This window comes from Bacillus rossius, chromosome 18 (assembly GCF_032445375.1).
Source record: "Bacillus rossius redtenbacheri isolate Brsri chromosome 18, Brsri_v3, whole genome shotgun sequence".
NCBI lineage: Eukaryota > Metazoa > Arthropoda > Insecta > Phasmatodea > Bacillidae > Bacillus > Bacillus rossius.
The window spans coordinates 29265397-29286071 of NC_086345.1; the positions used below are offsets into that span (position 1 = coordinate 29265397).

Sequence of the window (20675 nt, forward strand, 5' to 3'; positions counted from 1 at the left end):
CCAACCACTTTCCCATTGTCATGCCGCCTACAGACCGGAAGGCTTGAATCGCAGTGAAAATTTTCACTTGTACAGGAATACTGACTGACGATCATGAAGGTTAAGCACATTTAACATTTTTTTTTCCTCCGATACTTAAATATTTAGCATAAACTTTTATCCACGTTAGTTTTAAACATGTTTTATCACATGCATGAAAGTTACGACTGATGGATGTGCCTAGACACCGGCAGCAATGTACATCATTTTCAAGTAAAATAGGATCTCTTTGCACATTTATAAGAAATAAGTGTCGTGGTTCCGCAGCAAAATCCAGACACCGGGCCGGCTCTCGTCCCACCAGAGCTACCGGGCGTGCGTCCTCACCTTGATCAGGTCCAGGGGGTGGGTGCAGCACGCCGCGCCCGCCGACGCCACGCCCCCGAAGTACCAGCGGGACAGTCGCTTGCTGCCCATTGGCCCGCGCTCGCCCGCCCGCTCTGCAACACAGCACCACACTCGCACACATCACATGGCTGGTTGGTTTCTGAAGGGAGGCTTCGGGTCAGTCCAGATCCGAGCATCACGATAAACAAGGAGTGGGGCACTCGGTGGCAAAGAGGGGGGGAGGGGGAATAACAAATAACGTAGAGAGTTACAAAACTGTAACTCTCGTTATAGGTTGTTCATCACAATGTTTGTAACCATTGTGAGCCTGCAGTGTGTACTTTATTGAGGCAAATTTATGAATCCTATTTCAGATACAACATCACTAGATGGCGGACGTCACACAGTCTAGTACATGTGCACACACTAACGACAGTGTTGATTTAAAGTTTATTGAGCTTCCCGTTCACACGACGTATTCAGTTTGGAAACTTCCGGCCGTGTGTTGAAGTAGTTAGCTAGTTAATGACTTTCTTCAAGAACGAGCCAGCCAACATCCCTCCCTCTTTATAAATTTCCATATCGACATGAATTAAATAAAATTTGATTATTGATTTTGACACACAATTTGGAATGCAGTGGCAACAGCAGTGCTAGATGGCATGTTTCATTAATGCACACTTTTGCACAAGTTTCAAATAATCACGTACCACACACATTACCTATCACCCTATTTGTGAAATTTTTCTTCTTATGCAGCTGGTGACCTCACCCCCATTAATTTTATTATTAAAAGCTCCTAATCTCTTGTTCCACAGGACCACTAATGGTCTACGACAACAAAATCCCTTTCTCATAGGCAGTAGTACAGCCTACTTGAAAATTAGCCAGTCTTTAATGTATAATACCTACCCACAATTTCCTTCCTTTAGTCTATAATCTATAAAATGACAATCTTAGCATTTTGTTGCAACCAAACAAATCTGGAGATCATACAAATTTCACTTTGCCCCAGTTTAGGCATGCTGGATGTGGAATGGTCTTTCAGAAGGTGATGTTTGGGTGAGATTATGAACTGAAGATGAAGGATGAATTGAAATAGCAGACCCAGACTTAACTTAAACGCATTTTGCGAATTTCATTCCCCATTCATTCAACCGATGTTATTCCGCAACAGTAAAGTACTTAAATAATGTGCATGCTAAATACCTTAATTTTGTTTACACGATCACACCAGCTTACACGGGTGGGAATACTCCGCCAACGGCGCTTTAATCCACTCTTAATCGCAGCGCCGCTGATTATCAATGATCGTTGACGTAGCCACGCAACTCGCCAATCCCGTGATTCTGCCGCAGACAATTGTGGTCGTTGGCAGGCGCTGAGACTCCACTTCTGGCCCCGCGGCCTTGTACCCGTTACATCATCGAGTACCGATCACCGCAGCTGATATTACACACTTAACTTCACTCCGCTGCCGTCATCAGCTGTGCTCGAGACACGCGTCACCGTGAGTCGTCTGCTAGAGAAAACCACAACTACCAACGTTCAGATATAAAATATACCGTGCTAGTATGTACTGTACGTATGGCCAACAGTACAAATAGATTGTCCGGCCACGGAGGGTGGGGGGGGGGGGGTTGGGAAAGCTAAAAATTCTTATGATTTTTGTTCCCACACAAGAAGATATTTTAGGATTACAATCGTAAAAAAATACTGGCATCTCAAAAGTAAATGACAAATTAAATACCTACTTAAACAAAAATATAATGGCCAGTCTTAAAATGGAAACCATATTGGTTTCAAACAGTTTTGTAAGATAAAATTTAATTTTTATTTAATAAAAAAAACTTAACGTGTCACGTGGACGATAAGAGAGCGTGCCATGAAAGTCCACGAGCCTTAATTTAAAATAATGTTATAAGTTTCGCGTAAATGGTGCGGGCGAAGCTACACTAGTCGAGCGGAATAAACTCAATTACTTGAGGTTTGGGTCACATCCTGTGCCCAGACTAAAATGCAATATTACGTACAACATAGGAGTCCCATTCGAAAGCATGGATGGTGAGTTCAGATTTCCTGTGCAGACTACCCTTGGGGCCTGAAGTAGGATTTAGATAATGACGCTATTGAAGTAACGCCGACAGTGAACAAAGTTTGATTAGCCCCGAGGACAGCACACTCCTGGTCCACTTGTAGGATAGTGACGAACTGAACAAAGCTGTGGCTTCCGTACGCTATGCCTAGCTCGGTTCCTGCGAAAAAAAACTGTGTTCAAAAGTATTTCTCAAGTAAAGTTTTCAACCCATGCATGCTTGTTGAGAGAATTATTAATTAAACAAAATTAATAGAACAGAAAACATTGTGCAGTTTAAATTATGACAGCATTTATGAGCATCATAATAAACGCACACAGAGCAACAATGATCGATCACCACACGGGAAACAATCGATATGCCATTGATAGCTGGCGTTCGAAACATTGCACTCACCTGCCCCGCGCTGCGCTGGTGTTGCGTTCGGGTCATATATGCAGATACATACGCTGTGACGAGGGGACGATGTGCCAGAGAGGTCTGTGGGGGATTGTAGAAGCACGGACGGTAAAACTATTTATTTTATGAAAAATAAATTTTGTCAAATATGGCTGGGTAGTGAATTTCTCATGGCAATATCATCCGTACAGCTGTTAACTATTTTCAAAAATTGTATTTTCGTTTGACAGTAGCATTTCTTTTCGATGCACTTTTAATTCACTGCTACATGCGAAAGTCTTCACAGGGAAATTTATATGTAGCATCGTCACAATGTATATATATTTTTTTTGCACATATTCCATAACATTCTAAGCTTTCAAGAGGCCAAAAATGTTTAAATTAAATGTTAATTGCAATACATATCAGCATCCACAACTCTACAGGGGCATTTAGGACTGACTGTTCATTAATGTTAAGTTTTCAAGTTGTTTGATGTGAACTTATATAGTGCTACTCGTCAAAGACAGCTGACGGCATTGGAGAGATTTGCAATTCCTTTTCAGGGCGTACGTGTTCATATTATTACTTAAAGCTAGGCCGATACCACGCCGATAGGGTAGACACATCTACATGGGCCACAACATGGACGAGAGAATTCATCTTCTCACATAACTACCAATACCTGCGTCAGGGTCTCCAATCGCCACTAGGTCATGACACTGCCCCACCAAAGTGTAGTTACTTAACAGAAAGCAGGACTTGCGGCCTTTAGTTACAGCTTTCCCATTATTCATATTTAAAACGTTCACCATGCTTCCACTGTGCGAGCCTTGCTAGGATAAAATTAATTTTTAACTTATCTAAAATGTAATTCTTTTTAATCCGACAATGATTCTATGCAGAATTATGTATCCAATTTTGCCAAACTAACATTATATAAATTTTTATGAGTCACAAAACCAAATTTAATACCTACTTTGTGGTGTGTATATACATCAGTACCTACTTGCATGAGCATTAACTTACCATATGATCAACATCAGGGTTTTCATTAGATAGCGAAGGTTGTTTTGACACATTTTTTTTTTTCCAGTGGGGTAAAAAAAAAAAAATTGAACATTTTCATTCAAAAATGTAAATAAAACCTTATAATACCATTAACACATGGGACTACAGATGCAATGACACAAGACATTGCTTCCCAACTAAACTTGCTCATGTTGAAATCACTCCATGCTACACCCAAAATAACACATTGCCTTAACTGCTGTTAACTTTAGGGAACTTTAGGGAAGGTGATATAGCTCCGCACACCAACAACAGAGCTGACACTGGTGGAGTGATGAGATGAGAATAGAGCATTGTGGGAATGAACTCGCGGGCGAGTTTGAGAATGCAGGGCTGTCTAGAAAAATTGCACGTCCGTCAAATAGTTTTTCATTTTAATGCTGCCAACAGAGCAAAAATATTAAATACTGGTGAAAATTTATCTTACACAGATATATTATAATTACGATCATGAAAGTTAAGACCTTGAAAAATAATTTAAATCAATTTTTTCTCACCGAAGTATTAATTAAAATATTTTAGCTTGTTAAAAATATGTTGAAACGTATGGTAATAACATTTAATGGAAGCAGCTAACCAAATAAATATAATTAAAAACCTTATAAGACAGTAAGAGTTGCCAGAAATAGGTGTTTTTCCGTCAAAAGTTAAAGCTTGGTAAGGTTTTACAGGCCATCTGATTGGTTGCAGGTCACATGATTTGATGGACGGACGGATGATAACAGCGAAGCAACAGCAGGTGCTGTAAAACATTTTAGACATAGATGGACATTATGGACTCCGCAAGAACACCACCTTCTATCGTGAGCTGCTTACATTTCTGTGTAGTACATACTTACCTATTTTACAAACAGCCAAGACATAGCCTACACTTTATATGATTTGTCTCTGTCATACAGCTTAGTAAATATTTCTCTAACAATCAGTTTACTTTTTAAGTTTTTTTAAAAAATTCTTTTTTGTAAATATAATTGAAACAAAAGAAATAATATATTTTTGGAGAGGAAGGATGAATTGATGTGAGTCTAACAAGGTTGAGGCACGAATTTTGGGTCATCGTCCATCGATATGGACTTCTCTTTGAGAAAATAAAGTACTCACGTTTGTTTATTTTAAATACAAGAAATTAAAAAAAAAATATTTTACCGCAGTATGAAATTTTAGACATATTTTTCTTGTACGTTAATTAAAAAGAAAATTTTCTCCAAATTTTCTGTGTTTCAAATTAGCACTTTCCCCCTCTTCACCAATTCATCACCTTCCCCATTTTGTTAAAAAAAAATGTTCATGCAACACTGCCACATCTACACAGTGCACGTAGTGCTAACAGATCCGTAGAAAATTACATTGACAGCAATGCGTAAATATTGTAACAGTTATGTATGTAGGTGTTTGAAAAATAAATTATGTCATGCTTTTAACAACAGCACTTCGCTTATTTCATACCAACTTCACCCTAAACGTTTGTGGTAAAATCAGAGACGGGTCGAATCCCAATTTTCTCAAATCTGAATCTAGGTTACAAAAAAAAATAAAATAATGTACAAGAAATAAAAATTAACAAACATAAAATGCTTCTTTGTAGCACTGGTTTGTTTCTGCGATTGTTAGCTACATTTTAAAATGGTAATTCCTAATGATTTTACAGTATTATAAATATCACTCACCAACACCAACCTAAACATTTTACAATATCACATTAATAACTATTTTAACCATTTGATATAAACTACCTGAGGTATCACAATGCCATCTTGCAGAATTATATGAAAACATGCCAGGAAATTAAGAAAAATATTTTCCAAGCTATGTCTGTCTGTAAAACATAACAAAATTTACATAAAGAATATATTTTAACAACTTAAAAGTATATAACAAGCGGGACTAGACTTTTTAAAGCACACCTAACACCATTTAACTAAAAATAATATGTACTTTGGTAACCATACATCTGGACAGCACCATACATAATCTCTATAACATCTGTTTGCATGCTCCACCATTACCATTTTTTTAGTAACTAAATACATATAACATTTTTTATCTGTAAGCCACTGCATTAGCACATTCGAGCACTAGACAAACAGTCCTGCCAACTCATCACTACTCCAGCCACCACTGCTGCAACAGAAAATTTACTACAAACCAAAATTTTTACATTCCAATTTTTCTGGAGCCAAACAAGAGTAAAAATTACTAAATTAGTCCTAAAATATAAAACATGCATTGCATTACAATCTAGAATAAACACATCAGGAATGGTAAAACTGGTTAATTAATATCAAAGATGGTGATTTTACAGTTTTTCTTCTTTCATTAAATACTAAAACACAAAAACCCACAAAAAAAAAAAAAGAACATATGTACGTTATAAGTTATACTTATTATTTTTTATATAAGATACTGAACTATTTTAAAATTTATTACAAAAAAAAATAGTTAATATTAATACAGACAGTGTATAAAAATAATTATTTTATGTATTTAGAACAGTAATCATAATTATTAAGTAATAAAAATTCAATAAATATGCTAAATTTTTATTATAATTTATTAATTTTTAATACTTATTAAATAATAATGTAATAATTTATAATTTAAAGTGCAAATAAGTTTTACAGACAGGAATACAATTATATAAATACATTAAAAAATACACCTGAAAAAGTTTATAAACAAAATTTCTGTTACTAACATTAGCAACAAATAACGTTTATAATGATACAGACCAGTATTAAATATTCATCACTAAAGTATAAGATTTAAAGGCACATATGTAATTTTTATTTGTCTGTAGCCTTTTTCCATCCTGTGAAAATTTTGTTGCATAGTGCACACACATAGTAAAAAATCAATTCTTATATTTATTTTTTCATAATGCACCTAAAATTGTATAACTTCAAAAAATAAATAACGAAAAAAAATCTAATTGCAGATTTGGACCATATAATAACTTTTGGTTTTCTGGGTAATTTTTCTGAAATATAAATTACCTTACTGAAAGAATCATCTCGGTGCAGATTTTGCCGGCTGTGACCAACACAAGAGTTGAAATTCGTAACTCAGGACTCGTGTCCTGCAGAACAATCTTCTCCAGAATAAACACGAAAGAAGCTCGGTTCCAGACAGGTCGCACGGAAGCAATCGCGACGGGGTCTCAGCGCCCCATTCCCCGCGGTCCCCGTGGCTGTCCTTGTTCCGTACGACCCTTCAGGGAGTGGCGGGCGCTCGTCGCTGCAGACACAGGCACTTCGCGGCCACTCAGTTCCTACGTTTCAGTAACTAAATTAATGCTGAATAAATTGCATTCAATGAATTTACCATACGAGAAGATATACAGTAGAACCTGATGATACATTCCTGTTTCATACATTTTCCCGTGCCGTACGCTGATTAATTTTGGTCCCGCCGAAAGTAATATATTTACAACGGTTTATTTTCCCAGAACATACGCTAATAAAATATTTAATTTCCCCGTTTCATACACAATTTTTGTGCCCTCTGTTGAAAAGTGTGTATGACAGGGGTTCTACTGTATAAATGATTTTAGGTGATTTCAGTGGCACGTTGCAATGACAATTTTTGCGGCGTTATTTCGGTTTTACCGCAATCTACCACGTAATCTTGTTGTCCCTCTACTTGCGCGACGCCAGTAACTTGTCTTGATGTAAGTTTTTGGACATACGCAATTGCTAAGAACTTTTTCTGTTGAAGAAAAACTAATAAATAAAATAAATAAATAAAAATAAATAAAAATACCCACAAAAAAGACAAAAAAATACACAAAATTAAGCAAACAATTGCTGTTGTCAACAAGGATATGAACACCACAAAATATTCCGAAACAGGAATATGGTCAACAAACAAAGAGAATGAAAAAATCCCCACAAATGATGACAACACAAAAATATTGAAACCCAAAATAATTCAGCACAACAGTTGAAGCGAGACAAAAAAACACGACAAAACGAAAAGACAAACAAATACAATAGTTTTACCAAAAATTTACATCAAGTCATGCACTCCCATTGCACAAATCTTTTAAAGATAACAGTAACTTGTCGTCATGTTAAAAATATATATAACTTTTGAAAATTTTAATTGATTTCAGTGTCGTGTCGTATTGTTAAAAATTTTTTTTTTTTTTTTTTTTTTTTAAATTTTAATCTATCTCAGTGTCGTGTTGTATTGTTGTTATTTTGGTTTTATCGCTATTCAGCAGGTAATCTTGTGCTTCTTGAGCCCTCCGAGGGCAGCCCTGAGCAACCCCCCGGGACCCGACTACCGGCGACCACAGGCCAGAGACCGGGACGGGCGTCACGAGGCGGCCACGCCCCAGGTCAGCCGGAGCCGCTCGAAGAAGACGAAGGTGAGGACGGTGTGCGGCACCTGGCGAGCGCAGCGCAGCACGTAGCCCTGGCGACACACCACGAGCCGCGCTCAGCGGGGCCAACTTAACTACACACATTAGGGATCGTCCATTAATCACGTCACGTGAGGCTCGAAAAGGGGGGGGGGGAGGGGGTTGGGATAAATCACGAAATATCGCAAGGGGGAAGGGGGGGGGGGGGTGTAGAGAGATATCACGTGTATTTATTTTTCGCCCGATTTCTACTAAACCGAAAAGCGAAGCGTGACCTTGACTCGCCGTAGCCAGGCAACAATATCCCCGCCCGCCGCAACATGAACCACCCGGCTCGGCTTGCCAGTCGTCGGTAAGACTGTGATTCTGGCGCCGAATACATGCGTAAATCACATACAAGCCTTTCCTTTATCATTTTTATGGCAGTGAGAAAAAAACCTGCAACCTTAATTTGTGTCTGGACATTTTTATCACTGTGCTTAATTTTCCTGAATTAATTTAGATTATCCCTATATTTAAAGATAATATTCTGAATTTTTTAAAAATATTTTGTACCAAAAAAATACACGTGATTTTTTTTTTTGGTGGGGGGGGGGGGGCGGTGGGGGGGGGGGGGGTTAAGTCTAAAACCTCACCACAATCACAAGGGGGGAGGGGGGGGGGGGGTTAAAAAAATTGCTAAAAAAAAACATCACATTGACGACAGTCGTCGTACCTTCCCAGATGCAGAGGCCGTACCTGGCCACCGACGTAGGCCTGAGGGAGTCTGTTTCCCCAGTGAACCATCAGTGTAGTGCATCGGCCAGGGACGCACCCGCGTGCGCCCTAGCATGCCAGTGGCTTCTTTTGTGCAATAATAATTCTGTGTTTGTATGTTTTCCCAAATGGTCACGGGCCTCAACAAGTATGTAAACAATGTGATCGTAATTTATTAATCCTGTAAATTTGCTTTTGATTAATGTTTCGTTTAGTGTGAAAATATTCTGTGATTTTTTCAAGTGTTTCACCGTGCTAGTATGTAATTGCAGCCTGGCGCGCCGCGGGGCGGGACCTCTCCCACGCCGGCCGATTTCTCATCCCCTCCCCCGCAGCCCGCGGGCTCCGGCCCACTGGCGGGCGGGGAAGGGCAGTCGTGTTGAGGGCTCGAACCGAGACAGTCGTGTACACCGCTCCACGCTGCTCGCGAGGCGCGTACCTTGAGCTCGTGGCCAGTCGTACGTTTTAGTTCACGGATTGTCGCGGCAGCCGAGCTGCCTCCGCAAGTCATTCGCCGTCTTACTGAATTTACGAGTCTTCCGAGGGACGTTACCAGCTGAGAGTTCTAGAACGCAGACGTGCAATTACGGGTCTCTGAACTTTCGTCGTCTTTACGAAACGTTACGTAACGGGCCGCGCACGCATTGCGCTTCTTCGCGGAGTAACCTTACACGGGGTCAGTATTACGTTGGAAAATTCCCAATCCGTGTCGGGACGTCTTAACGGACAGTACGGTCTTACGGTAGTCCGGGTCGTCGCGGGAAGGGCGCTTGTTCCGCGACGGTTCCGCCAGGCTGCGGCAGGCTCTAAAACGTCAATAAAAGAGGCTCGTGAAATCGTCAACGCCGAGTTATCCTTGGAACAGCCTACCACTATCCCTCCTCACCTAACTCTCCCTCCAGGTCCCGCAGTTCCCGGTCCCGGCCACGTCGGCCTGGACCCACACCTCTCCGACGAGAGCAGAACGGGCACAACAGGACTATTACGTAAACGGGGAATCAGGGACCAGAAGCCGAGGGACGTCAACGTGATTAATGGACGACCCCATAACTGCTAGGCACCGAGTCACAATCTCTCAAGTCAACATCGACACTTTTATTTTTTCCCACGTCACCAGTGCAGCCAAATTCACAATTGAAACCAATTTATTTACTACTGACAAACAAAGAAATTAATTACTGCAGTTGAATACACCATCTGTGAAATATTATACGTTATATGCAGGGAACCATGATGTTTAAACCCAACTTCCCTGACTGTTTCCCCGACAATCCCAAGTTCTCCAGACTGCGCACATCCTGTATTTAACACATTTTGTGACAATTTTAAATAAAGTTAAAAATAAATATTGTGAAGGAGAAAAAAAAATATTTAATACACAAGAGACTTAACAAGCAAACAGTGCCACTCTCTTGTAAATGTGATTCATCGTCACACAAAGTCAGATTTATCCTACTCACCGATAGAGACATGAAAAATTTGCGGGTTCATTTTGTGCCGTGCTAAAATTCAAATAATTATACCTTAGTGCTGCTTCTGCCATTGGTCCACTGTTCATCTGGAGGACTGAGGGCCAATTAGAGACACCTCACTCGTAGAAGTGTCGAATCACAGGCCACCCAGTCGAGACGACTCACAAGTCAGCAGCCAATGAACAGTTGGCATTTGCCCGAGAGCATAAAGGATATTGGAGTCTATCCTAAAGGTCAATGAACCCGCGAATTTTTCCGGTCGCTACTCATCGACATCTTACACGAATAGTAAAAAAATTAAACTGAAATTAATTTTTTTGAACTTCTCTGTGTTAGAATTAGACTTGTTGGTGTGGCAGTTACCTTGAAGAACGCCAGCGGCCCGGCCTTGGCGGTGTAGAGCACGACGTCCCACACGCCCTGCGCACACGACACGCCTCAGGGCAACACAGCACAGCGTCCACACACTGAGCGCACGGGATCCAACAAGAATACCGCGCAGGCACGCACAAACTACGCACCCTGCCACGGTAGCAGAGATCCAGCATTCTTTCAAACCGAGATCTCTCAGCATTTACGGATCGTAACATCATCATCCTAGGACATACCATTATCTACCCAAAAAATAATGCACCCCTGAATATAATGAGAACCCCAAAACTTTTCGATTGTAAGTTTATGAAAAACACTTTACAAATCGAAAAATTCAATTTGATGATTTTAAAATGTATAATGACTCATATGCGACTTCTCATACACTGACATTGCTGTCTGAGCAGATTATTTTTACCAGCCGTTGCATTATAGCACGACGGGCTTCCATGCACATTACACATTACGTATATATTTTTTTAAAATTTTCCGCACACTTCTTTTTAAACATGACCGTCGAAAAATGCAAGCCCAAATCCTTGAAAGTTGCAAACACTGGTGGTGCAGTTTGCAACCTGCATAGTAATTAAAACGGTAGTTTCAAATGTCTCATGCCTAAATATTTTGCGCCTTGCATTTCTTGCGTTCTTGCCTGGCTGATGATCCCCGGCCTTAAGACTGAATTTCCCTACACTATCAGGCGAACATTCATTATGGTCCATGAAAATTTCGCGAAAAGATCTTGAGAGTAGCTGGAAGTTAAAACACTGTAGCATCGTCTGTGTTTCGTAATTAGGTGAGTTACTTTGAGGTGCATGTCGATTGTTACAACAACCAATCACAGTGATTCAGTGCGGAATAAACTCGTCATGCAAACAAGGCAGCGACTTCTCTCGCAGACAGCCGCCAATCACAAGGAAGAAACCGCTGGTGTGGGTATACCTTGTTGCCGTCTAATAGGCATTCAGATTTTTTCGCGAAAATTTCCTGCACCTACTGACAGTCTGTTCCTGCAGAGCGGTCGGGTTGCGACTGACCTTGAACTCCCCCGGCTTGGCGTTCATGGTGCGAGTCTTGACGACGTCGAAGGGCTGCGTCAGCGTGCAGGATATCACCCCCTGTGCACAGACACACACCCTTGCCAACCTACCAACACCACGCCAGCCAAGCTCATTGTAGTCACAGACCTGAAGGTAACATGATTTTTTTCATTTTGCAAAAACAATTTTAAACAAAGTTAAAAATATTTTCCTCATACAGTTCATGCACGAAAAACCTATATAAAAAAAAAACTCAAAGGAAACTTGCACACAATTTTATACAGCACCAATCGTACTTAAAAAAAAAAAATTGTAATTTTAAATTGTAAGATAGCTACACCCGTTGCTCAAAAAACAAAAAATTAGAGTACTACTATTTAATGGATTTAAGACAGAAGAATAATGCACAAGTAAAGAAAATACACACTAAGGTATAATTTTTTGAGTTGTAGCACGTCACGAAATGAACCCGCGAATTTTTCAGGTCCCTAGGCATTGTCGTCATGAGAGTGGAGCCAGGAGAAGGAGGCCGCACCGCCAGGGTGCTGGCGAGGAAGTGCGTGGCCAGGTGGTCCCCGGGGCGGGCGCGGCGCAGCAGACACGTCTTGATCTGGTCGTAGCAGGACAGCTGGCCCACCGTCATGAGCACGGACCGCCCGGTGGCCGTGGTCGCGCCGGAGAACAGCCCGCGCAGCCCCTCCGCGCGGTACACCCGCCACAGGCCGTCAAGCACGTGCTTGTAGCTGCAACCATCGCGTCCACTCTACGTCCAGAGAGAGAGAGAATTAGAGAGAGAGAAAGAGAGAGGGGAGGGGAAAACCTTTATTAAACCATCGCGTCACATGTCACCCACCGCTCTACGTCCAGAGAAAAAAAAAATCTTTTTCAAACCTAACATCAGTTCAAAACCCAACTTCAAAAATAAAAAAAATCTGAAGTATCATGAAGGGGAAGGGGGAGGTCCACTTCACTTCACCCCAATTACGTTAACAAACAGATAAATAGATAAATAACAAAAAAAAAAAAGCATTGGCCCTAGTAATAGGGTCGGGCAGAGAGCCAGACGTGTTGTGCGACAAGTTAAGCCGAAAACCCCCTGAAGAAAAAGGTCATTGACATCGTGGCAGAAATACGCAACTTTATTATCAACTAACTCAAGCAACCATATGAATACACATGACAAGTGAACTGCCAAGAAGGAGGGAGCAATGTTAAGTACAGAAAAAATTTACGTAAATACACGTGATCAACATAAAAGTCGGTACACAATTTACGTGCTATCGTTATCAAAATTCATACAAGAAATTACATAGAAAATGCTGTCTGTCCGGACGTGAGAGGTGCGGCGGAGGAAAATGGCATACAACCCAACGGATAATGGGTCAGAAGCAAGTAACAAACTCGAAGTGGGCACAAGGCAAACAAGGAGGCCAGGAGAAATTTAACCTTAACAAAACACATGGCCTCGCAGAAACATAAGAAAAATAACTAGGGATAGCCAAATAATGCAAATTAGGTAAAACACATTGGCAGTGCAAACCAGATAATTACGAAATAGAGTCGGTGTCCTGCAAGCTTTACTTTACGAGCCCAAAAGTAAAAGAAGGCAAACATGGACGCAGAAGGCAATATAAGACACCGACCAGAAAGCATCTCCTAGCCATGCGTAACATGGCACAACACCGAAGCACCCTTCACGGCGATCGCTCTCGGAACAGAACATAACGAGCAAATGAAACACAGCCCTATATATAAATAATCCAGATGGCGCTAGTGTCGCACTCGGTAGGCCTGGAAGGAGGCGCCTACATCACGCGGACGTCAGAAGGGATGGCGGGAGGGGGATTTAAGGGGAACGAGGGAAGGGGGGAGCCGGCGGGTGCAGACGTGCACGTTGCAAATCTAAAGACTTAACATTACCATGGCCATCACAAGCACATGTTGCTCAACTTAAAAATAGGGATGGGCCAATCAAATCCTTAGAATTCTAGAATTCGATATTCGAGGAAAAAGATTCAAAGAAAAATACATATTAGAGAATATAAAGTAAAAATTAAAAAATAAAAAAAAATTAACACTGATGACATCTGAAGTTTACTTGGTTTCCACATACCTATCCTGTTACCATTTCCCCGGAGACAGCAAACTTTTGACATGCAATATATAAATAAAATACAATCTGTATTGATCCTGGAAGCTTACCTTGTGAAATAAAACATTCCAAAAGTTTGAATTTTTCAAACATTATATTTCACATTTGAAATTTCTCGTACATTACCTACTTTATTTTTGACACTTGAGACCTAATATTCAGATTTAAGAGGTACGTGCGAGGTACTCTTTTCGGATTCTAATTCAATATTTGGATTCAACCCATTACGTACTACTTGTAAGGTTTCAAATAGATTTGATTAGCAACGCAGAACTGTAATGTTTGCACTGCTGTCAGGGTGGACGCCGCGGCGAGGCCTGCCGGGAGGCGAGGGACGCACTTCCTCCTCTGGCCCGGCGGCAGCTTGAGGTCGTTCTGTGTGCGCACGTTGACCACGTCGGCCGGCGTGCTGGCGAAGCCGCCCACTGCCCCGCCCACCGCGGCCACCAGCACCTTCTGGGGGAAGGGGATGACCCCGTCCGCCGGGCTCAGGCGCTGCTTCGAGACCTGCAGGCCCGGGCGGCAGTGCTGCCAGTGTGCTCGCACTCCACAGTCAGGCGATTACGGACGAGCACACACGACTGCACAGTCAGGAAACATCCCAGCCATTGCCTGCGGTGATCTCAAAAACCCGGGGAGAACCCAAACCAGCACGAATGGATTGAGATTCAAACTCATGTTTTCTCAAAAAAAAAGAGAGAGAAAAAGAGAAAGAGAGAGAGAGAGAAAGAGAGAGAGAGAGAATCTTGTGACTCACTGCCTGAGTGTGCACTTAAATGGGTATTCACTCTCTCTTTCCAATGCACATTATCTGCCAATAGCAATGTCCTTCTTTCCGTGTGCTGTGTTTATATTTATGCTATAAGGCACAAAATTTTTTTAGACACAATTTTAAAATAAAATAATGACTTTTGAAAAGTACTTCGGAATTTTATTTCGGTAAGGATTATTTGGAATGAGAATTCTTAGAAGTGCATTTTCTTGTTGTATTTCATCAAGAATATCATCTGAAAATATTACAATTCTTACTCGTAAGGAAGCGTAACTGAAATATGCCATTTTGGTTTCAATGGTTTTAGTCATCAATTCATTCTATACTAAAAATTTTGGATCTCTTATTATTAGTGACTTATTTTTATTAGTGAGAACCTACCGTAAACAGTTACTGCTGTGAAATAACAATAGCTGTGTAGAATTGAAAATATTTTTCTTCCAGAATGCCCACAACTGTATTAATACTATCGAAAGACACTATTTAATGATGTTAGAAATATAAATTTAGAATATTAAAGCTTTACTAGTAATGTTAAGAAGCCGTGTCAGCGACGGACGGCGGGCGACTCACCTCGTAGAAGTGGAAGCGAAGCGTGGAGTAGACCATCTGGCGCAGCACGGCCGCGGACAGGCCGTTGTTGAGCGCGACGAAGCCCTCTCGGCGCACCACGCTCGCCGCCTGCCTCAGCACGGACAGCTCGCCCTCCTGCTGCGTCTGCGCGTGCACCTGCCGTCAGCACGGACCACCGCACGCCCTGCACCCTGGGCCGTGCCACACGCCGTGTCTCCGGGCGCGCGAGGGCTCCACGCGGTCACACACACAGTCGACTGGCAGAGTCACTGCGTTATGACTTACGTGCACGGTTCCTACGCTTTAGCGAGATCAAAAATGAAGGATTTTCATTTAACGACCTCTTTAACACTACCATGAGGCAGAAAACTACTTGCAGTATCGTAAAATACCTCCAGAAAACAATGTTCAATAAACAGTTCTCGCAAAAAAAAAACTTATATATATATATATATATATATATATATATATATATATATATATATATATATATATATATATATATATATATATATATATATATATATATATATATATATATATATATATATATATATATATATATAGACACACACACACACACACACACAGTTGGTTAGATTATTTCTTACAGATAAAACCACATTGTCCAAAATTATCTCCGGAACATATATATTAGAACCCAAGCATAGTATGTATCTGAAATTTATATACAAAAAATTAACTAGATCGCTAATTACATTTACTTCATAAGCTAAAAGTAAGACAGTAACACAGACATTTTTTTACTTAAATGTGAGATGATACTTATGAAAAATAAACTCGAAACGTTTTTAAACGTCAAATCTAATCACAAGGCCCAAAAATCGCAAGCTGTTCTGCGCATGTGTTGTATGCTGGCAAGTAGGAAACAAAAGAACATTAAAATATACCCACGTTTATCCATCATTTGCACACTATAAATCTTTATTAGGTAGTTTTTATGGACTTTTGAGGGAGGGCCCTTATTCAATTAATGAAATATTAAGGTGGTGCATGGACCCTGATGTAGGATCTTCAAAACCTGGGTTTACATATACATTAATTAACAATCCTTTCACATACCTTAAGCATGGCGTAAGAGCCCAGACACTAAATGATGTTAACAAATTGATTTAGTAAAAAAATTTTATTATACAAAAATCACTAACAAGGAAATATTAATATATTATTATTTCATTACAGGGAAGCAGTAGTCATCATATACCTAGTGAGATTATTGTATTCCAGCATTCACTGTTGAGGCCAAGTTATTTCTGTGATAATAATAAATAGTCTTGTTTGATGTTTTAATACTTTAAATGGGACTTAATAATGAAAAAAACATGGACAATAAGTGACATTTTGAAAATGCAACAATGTTCTTAAATTAAAAAAAATTTTGTCTTTCCATTAGTTGTCAGCCAACAGCTCGTGTCTTGAAACATGTTTTGCAAATGCGTACTATCTGCAAGTTAACCCCCGAATATAATTCATAAAAGACTTGTTCTGAGCAAGTAGCGACACGTTACAAAGACGAACTAGCTCCGTTGGGTCGCAGTGCTAATGTTTACCCACGCGTTGCCTACCACTGTTACGCGATCCAACCACCAAGGTCAACACAGCTCATCAGACAATGGTTAGCTAAAGCCCGCAAACTACTTTGATTTACAGAGACATCCACAAGTTCATTTTGAAAAGAAACTGACTTTTGATATTTGCTGTTAGCTTACTGATGACTACGGATTGTACTATCTGTTCCGTTCGCGTGTATTCAGTGCCTGCCTGCTTTTTATTGTTGTCTTGTAATTTTTTTCTGTGTGTTACCATGCCTCTTTTTTTGTTTCATTTTGTTTTGAGTCTGTTCTAATTTTTGTTTTCTGCATACTAATTTTTTTTTTATTAAGCATCAAACATAGTCATTTTGTTTGGTTCATCAGTGCAAATGTTACATGAACTCAGATTTGTTTCCAGAGTTAGCTTTGCTATGCTGTAATATAGCAGTTAAAAGTATTTAAATGCTTTGAATTTTGAACTTGACACCAGTTGCATCGCTGTTGCAGATTGTTTGATTTTGAAGGAATAATACTTTTGTTTTGATAGAATTTGTATACTAAACGTAGTGGTTCAGTTTGCCGCTGAGGCAAGACAAAATTAAAGAGTTACACACAGTTGAGACACACTATCAATTTAAGTAAATTTTCATTAATTTGTTGTGTTAACCGAGATTCAACTTAAGAACTGAGATCTGTGAGAATGCATCAGACGTAGGGATGGCAATGTTTCAGGAAATTTTATTTTATAACCTTTAAAGTATCATAAATCAATATTAATTGTACTTAAATTATAGTTTTATAGTAAGTAAGAAAGAAAGTAAAATATTTTGGTTTTATAAATAACCCGATTCATCAAAAAAATCTATATATTCTAGTCTATAATAAATTTATTGGTTATCAGTAACACTAAAGACTTATACATTGTTATGTGTAAAAATATTGTCATTCCTAAAGCTGGACTCGCAAAGCCACGACGAACATTATACTGTCGTATAGCGTTCCAGCACGACAGAGTCAATAACGTGCGGACAAACACCATAACATTGACTCAACAATTTCTGATATGGCTGTCGGCAAATCGTTTCAAGCCAAACACTTCCACAAAATGCAGTATAGAACGTGCTAAAAACAGCATAGAAGAGGAAAAAGAACATGCTATCTCAGCCCACGCTCTGCGGTCCTTCAAACCCACGTCATAGAGGTTAACACGAGCCTGAACTTTATTACTGTAATCAAAGTTCTTATCTGAACTCTTCCGTTCTTGAATTAAATCTTCACCGATCTACAATAACACGATATCAATTTATATATGTACAGTGAAAGCAACCTACAAATATTAACGCTAAATTTCATTTTTTCAGCGCATTTACCAAATGGTCAAATATTTTTTTGAAGTTCAGTACCGTAAGGTTTCCGTTTCCGTTAGCTTTCTGTGGGGCAGCGGGACACGACACAGTTAGAAATAGAATCTATACGTTGTGGACCATCGGGTTGACGTCGCACCAACCTCGAGCGTGCCGGGCCTTCGTGGCATCGCGAGCCCAGCCTAACGAGACGGGCGGGAGGGCGGGAAGGGGCAGACCTTCGCGGTGTCCATGAACTGCGTGAAGCAGGCTGCCCCCGAGGCCGCGACGCCGCCCATCCACCATCTCGGCAGCATCCGCGCCTCGCCCTGCATCCCGCCCGCCCTCGGTGCTCCTCCCTCAACGAGCAGCAGTGCCACTGTCACACACATGGGCACTCACGTATTAACGCCACCACCGCTACAGGTTTGGCGGGTTTTTTTAAGGTTAGCTACCGTTAAAACAACTTTCAAACGTCGTGGACAGTTGGTTGGGTTCAGGGGCATTAGCCGAGGGGGGGGGGGGGGGGGTGGTGGTTTAGGGGTTCAAACCCCCTCCTTAGCACCAAATCTTTAATTAATTTCTTATTCATCACTCAAACAAATTTCATATTAAAATTAATAAATTTTTTACCATTACAATATTTAAATTTAAGTACCGAAAACTGCTAAAATAGCACTATTTTACACCTTAACATCCTAATTTTCACAAGGGAGGACCCCCTCCCCCCCACCACCCGCTTTAATACGGTGAAGGGGAGGGGGGGGGGGGGGGGGCATGCTTCTTAACATCCCCTATACACAAATCCTGGCTACGCCACTGGTTGGGTTAGTATAGCTACATTAAAAATATTATAAAATATTTCTTATGGTTGCCTAGGAATTACGAATTTATGATGTAGCCATCCTGACCTAATCAACTGTTCACATGATTTCAAAGTTTTTTTTTTTTTTAATCCTGATCACACAGTCTTAAATTACATTTCCAAACTTACGTTTACCAAAATAAAGTTTCATGACATGGGAATTGGTACATTTTTTTTTTGTAAAATATTTCGCTCCTGAAAAAAATAAAATTGCATCTTGTTCTGTTTTTGGCAAATCCCAAATACACATTTTTGTAGAAATAAAAAATGGCGTCGAACAACAAGGCAACAAGTAATCCGAAATCTGTGTGTGTGTCGAACAAGATTGCTCTTTATTGGCGCATTAGTGAAACTTCTGCTGTGGTGGCATTAATACGTAAGTAGGTACCTAAAAATGATATGTACGTGCTTCCATCACTTGTCGTCAGAGAACGTGATGGGGGAATGGGTGTTTTTCTTTTTTTAAATTCAATCCTACAAGCTAAAACACTGTTAAGTCAATAATCACTAGATTTTGTACTCCTATTTGCTTTTAGTTAGGACATATTACATTTTTAATCTCGCTTTTGAATAAAAAATAAAAATCACCCAACTGCCCAAGTGGGGTCTCTGCGGTGCACAGGCTAAATAACACACGAGTCATTCCGTGTTCAATCACCAAGGTCTGGTTGCTCAACCATATTAGAAAAAATTATTATTTTTTTTTATACCAAATAAAGTCCAGGCAATAATTTGATCAAAACTATTTCTATTTAATTTTTGTGCGCCTCCCTTTTTAATCTAGGCTCAATTTTCTTCGCTAGTGTGCAGAAACTGGGCTCATAGAGGTTTTGATAAAAACATTTATTGTTGGCCTTAACCAAAAGAAAAAAAGTTTCTGTTTGCCTTTAGCTGATAAAAAAGGCTTACATATAATGTATAAAAAATACACTAAATTAATTAATTTTTGCTTTTAATTTGATCTGATATGATCATTATTCATTGTTATATCACAATTATTGTTGTATCCAGGATCTTTCCATGTACAATAGGATTAAAGTGATAAGGATAATGCCATTGGGTTCAATTGATAGACTTGAATACGGAGTACAAAATTTTTACCGGCCGTTGACCTAGCAGCCTAACCGGACCCTTTCATATTTATTAATTTACTTTCTGCTGATCCCGCATGAACATAGCCTCTGGGATACAGAACAAATCTACATAGGCTTTTATAATGCATATGCGAGATATTAAACACTATAAAAATTCTCAACGTTAAAAATATGTACATCAACAAATTTAAAAATAATTACAAATTTAACAGAATTAACAAAATTTATTTAACATTATTGATTTATTACCACCCTTAAATTAAAAATAATTGTATAACTATTACCTATACTTACAAAAAAAAATATAAATAAGATAACTAGACATGTCAAATATTTTTACGACTAAATTATATATATATATATATATATAATGCTGAATAAGTGTTAAACCTAAAATTTGAAACACAAA

The 20675-nt window shown here is 39.7% G+C and overlaps 1 protein-coding gene across 1 annotated transcript in view; it reads right to left on the reverse strand.

Moving 5' to 3' along the window:
• LOC134541398 (uncharacterized) overlaps positions 1-20675 on the reverse strand; it is a 30510-nt gene that overhangs the window by 9146 nt on the left and 689 nt on the right. The window contains exons 2-10 of the mRNA XM_063384820.1: positions 18547-18686; positions 15412-15567; positions 14407-14573; positions 12342-12657; positions 11912-11992; positions 10866-10922; positions 8231-8327; positions 7116-7145; positions 367-479 (exon numbers count right to left, since the gene is read on the reverse strand). Of these exons, the coding sequence (XP_063240890.1) occupies positions 367-479; positions 7116-7145; positions 8231-8327; positions 10866-10922; positions 11912-11992; positions 12342-12657; positions 14407-14573; positions 15412-15567; positions 18547-18642 (1113 nt within the window). The 5' untranslated portion in view covers positions 18643-18686. The remainder of the gene's footprint in view (positions 1-366; positions 480-7115; positions 7146-8230; positions 8328-10865; positions 10923-11911; positions 11993-12341; positions 12658-14406; positions 14574-15411; positions 15568-18546; positions 18687-20675) is intronic.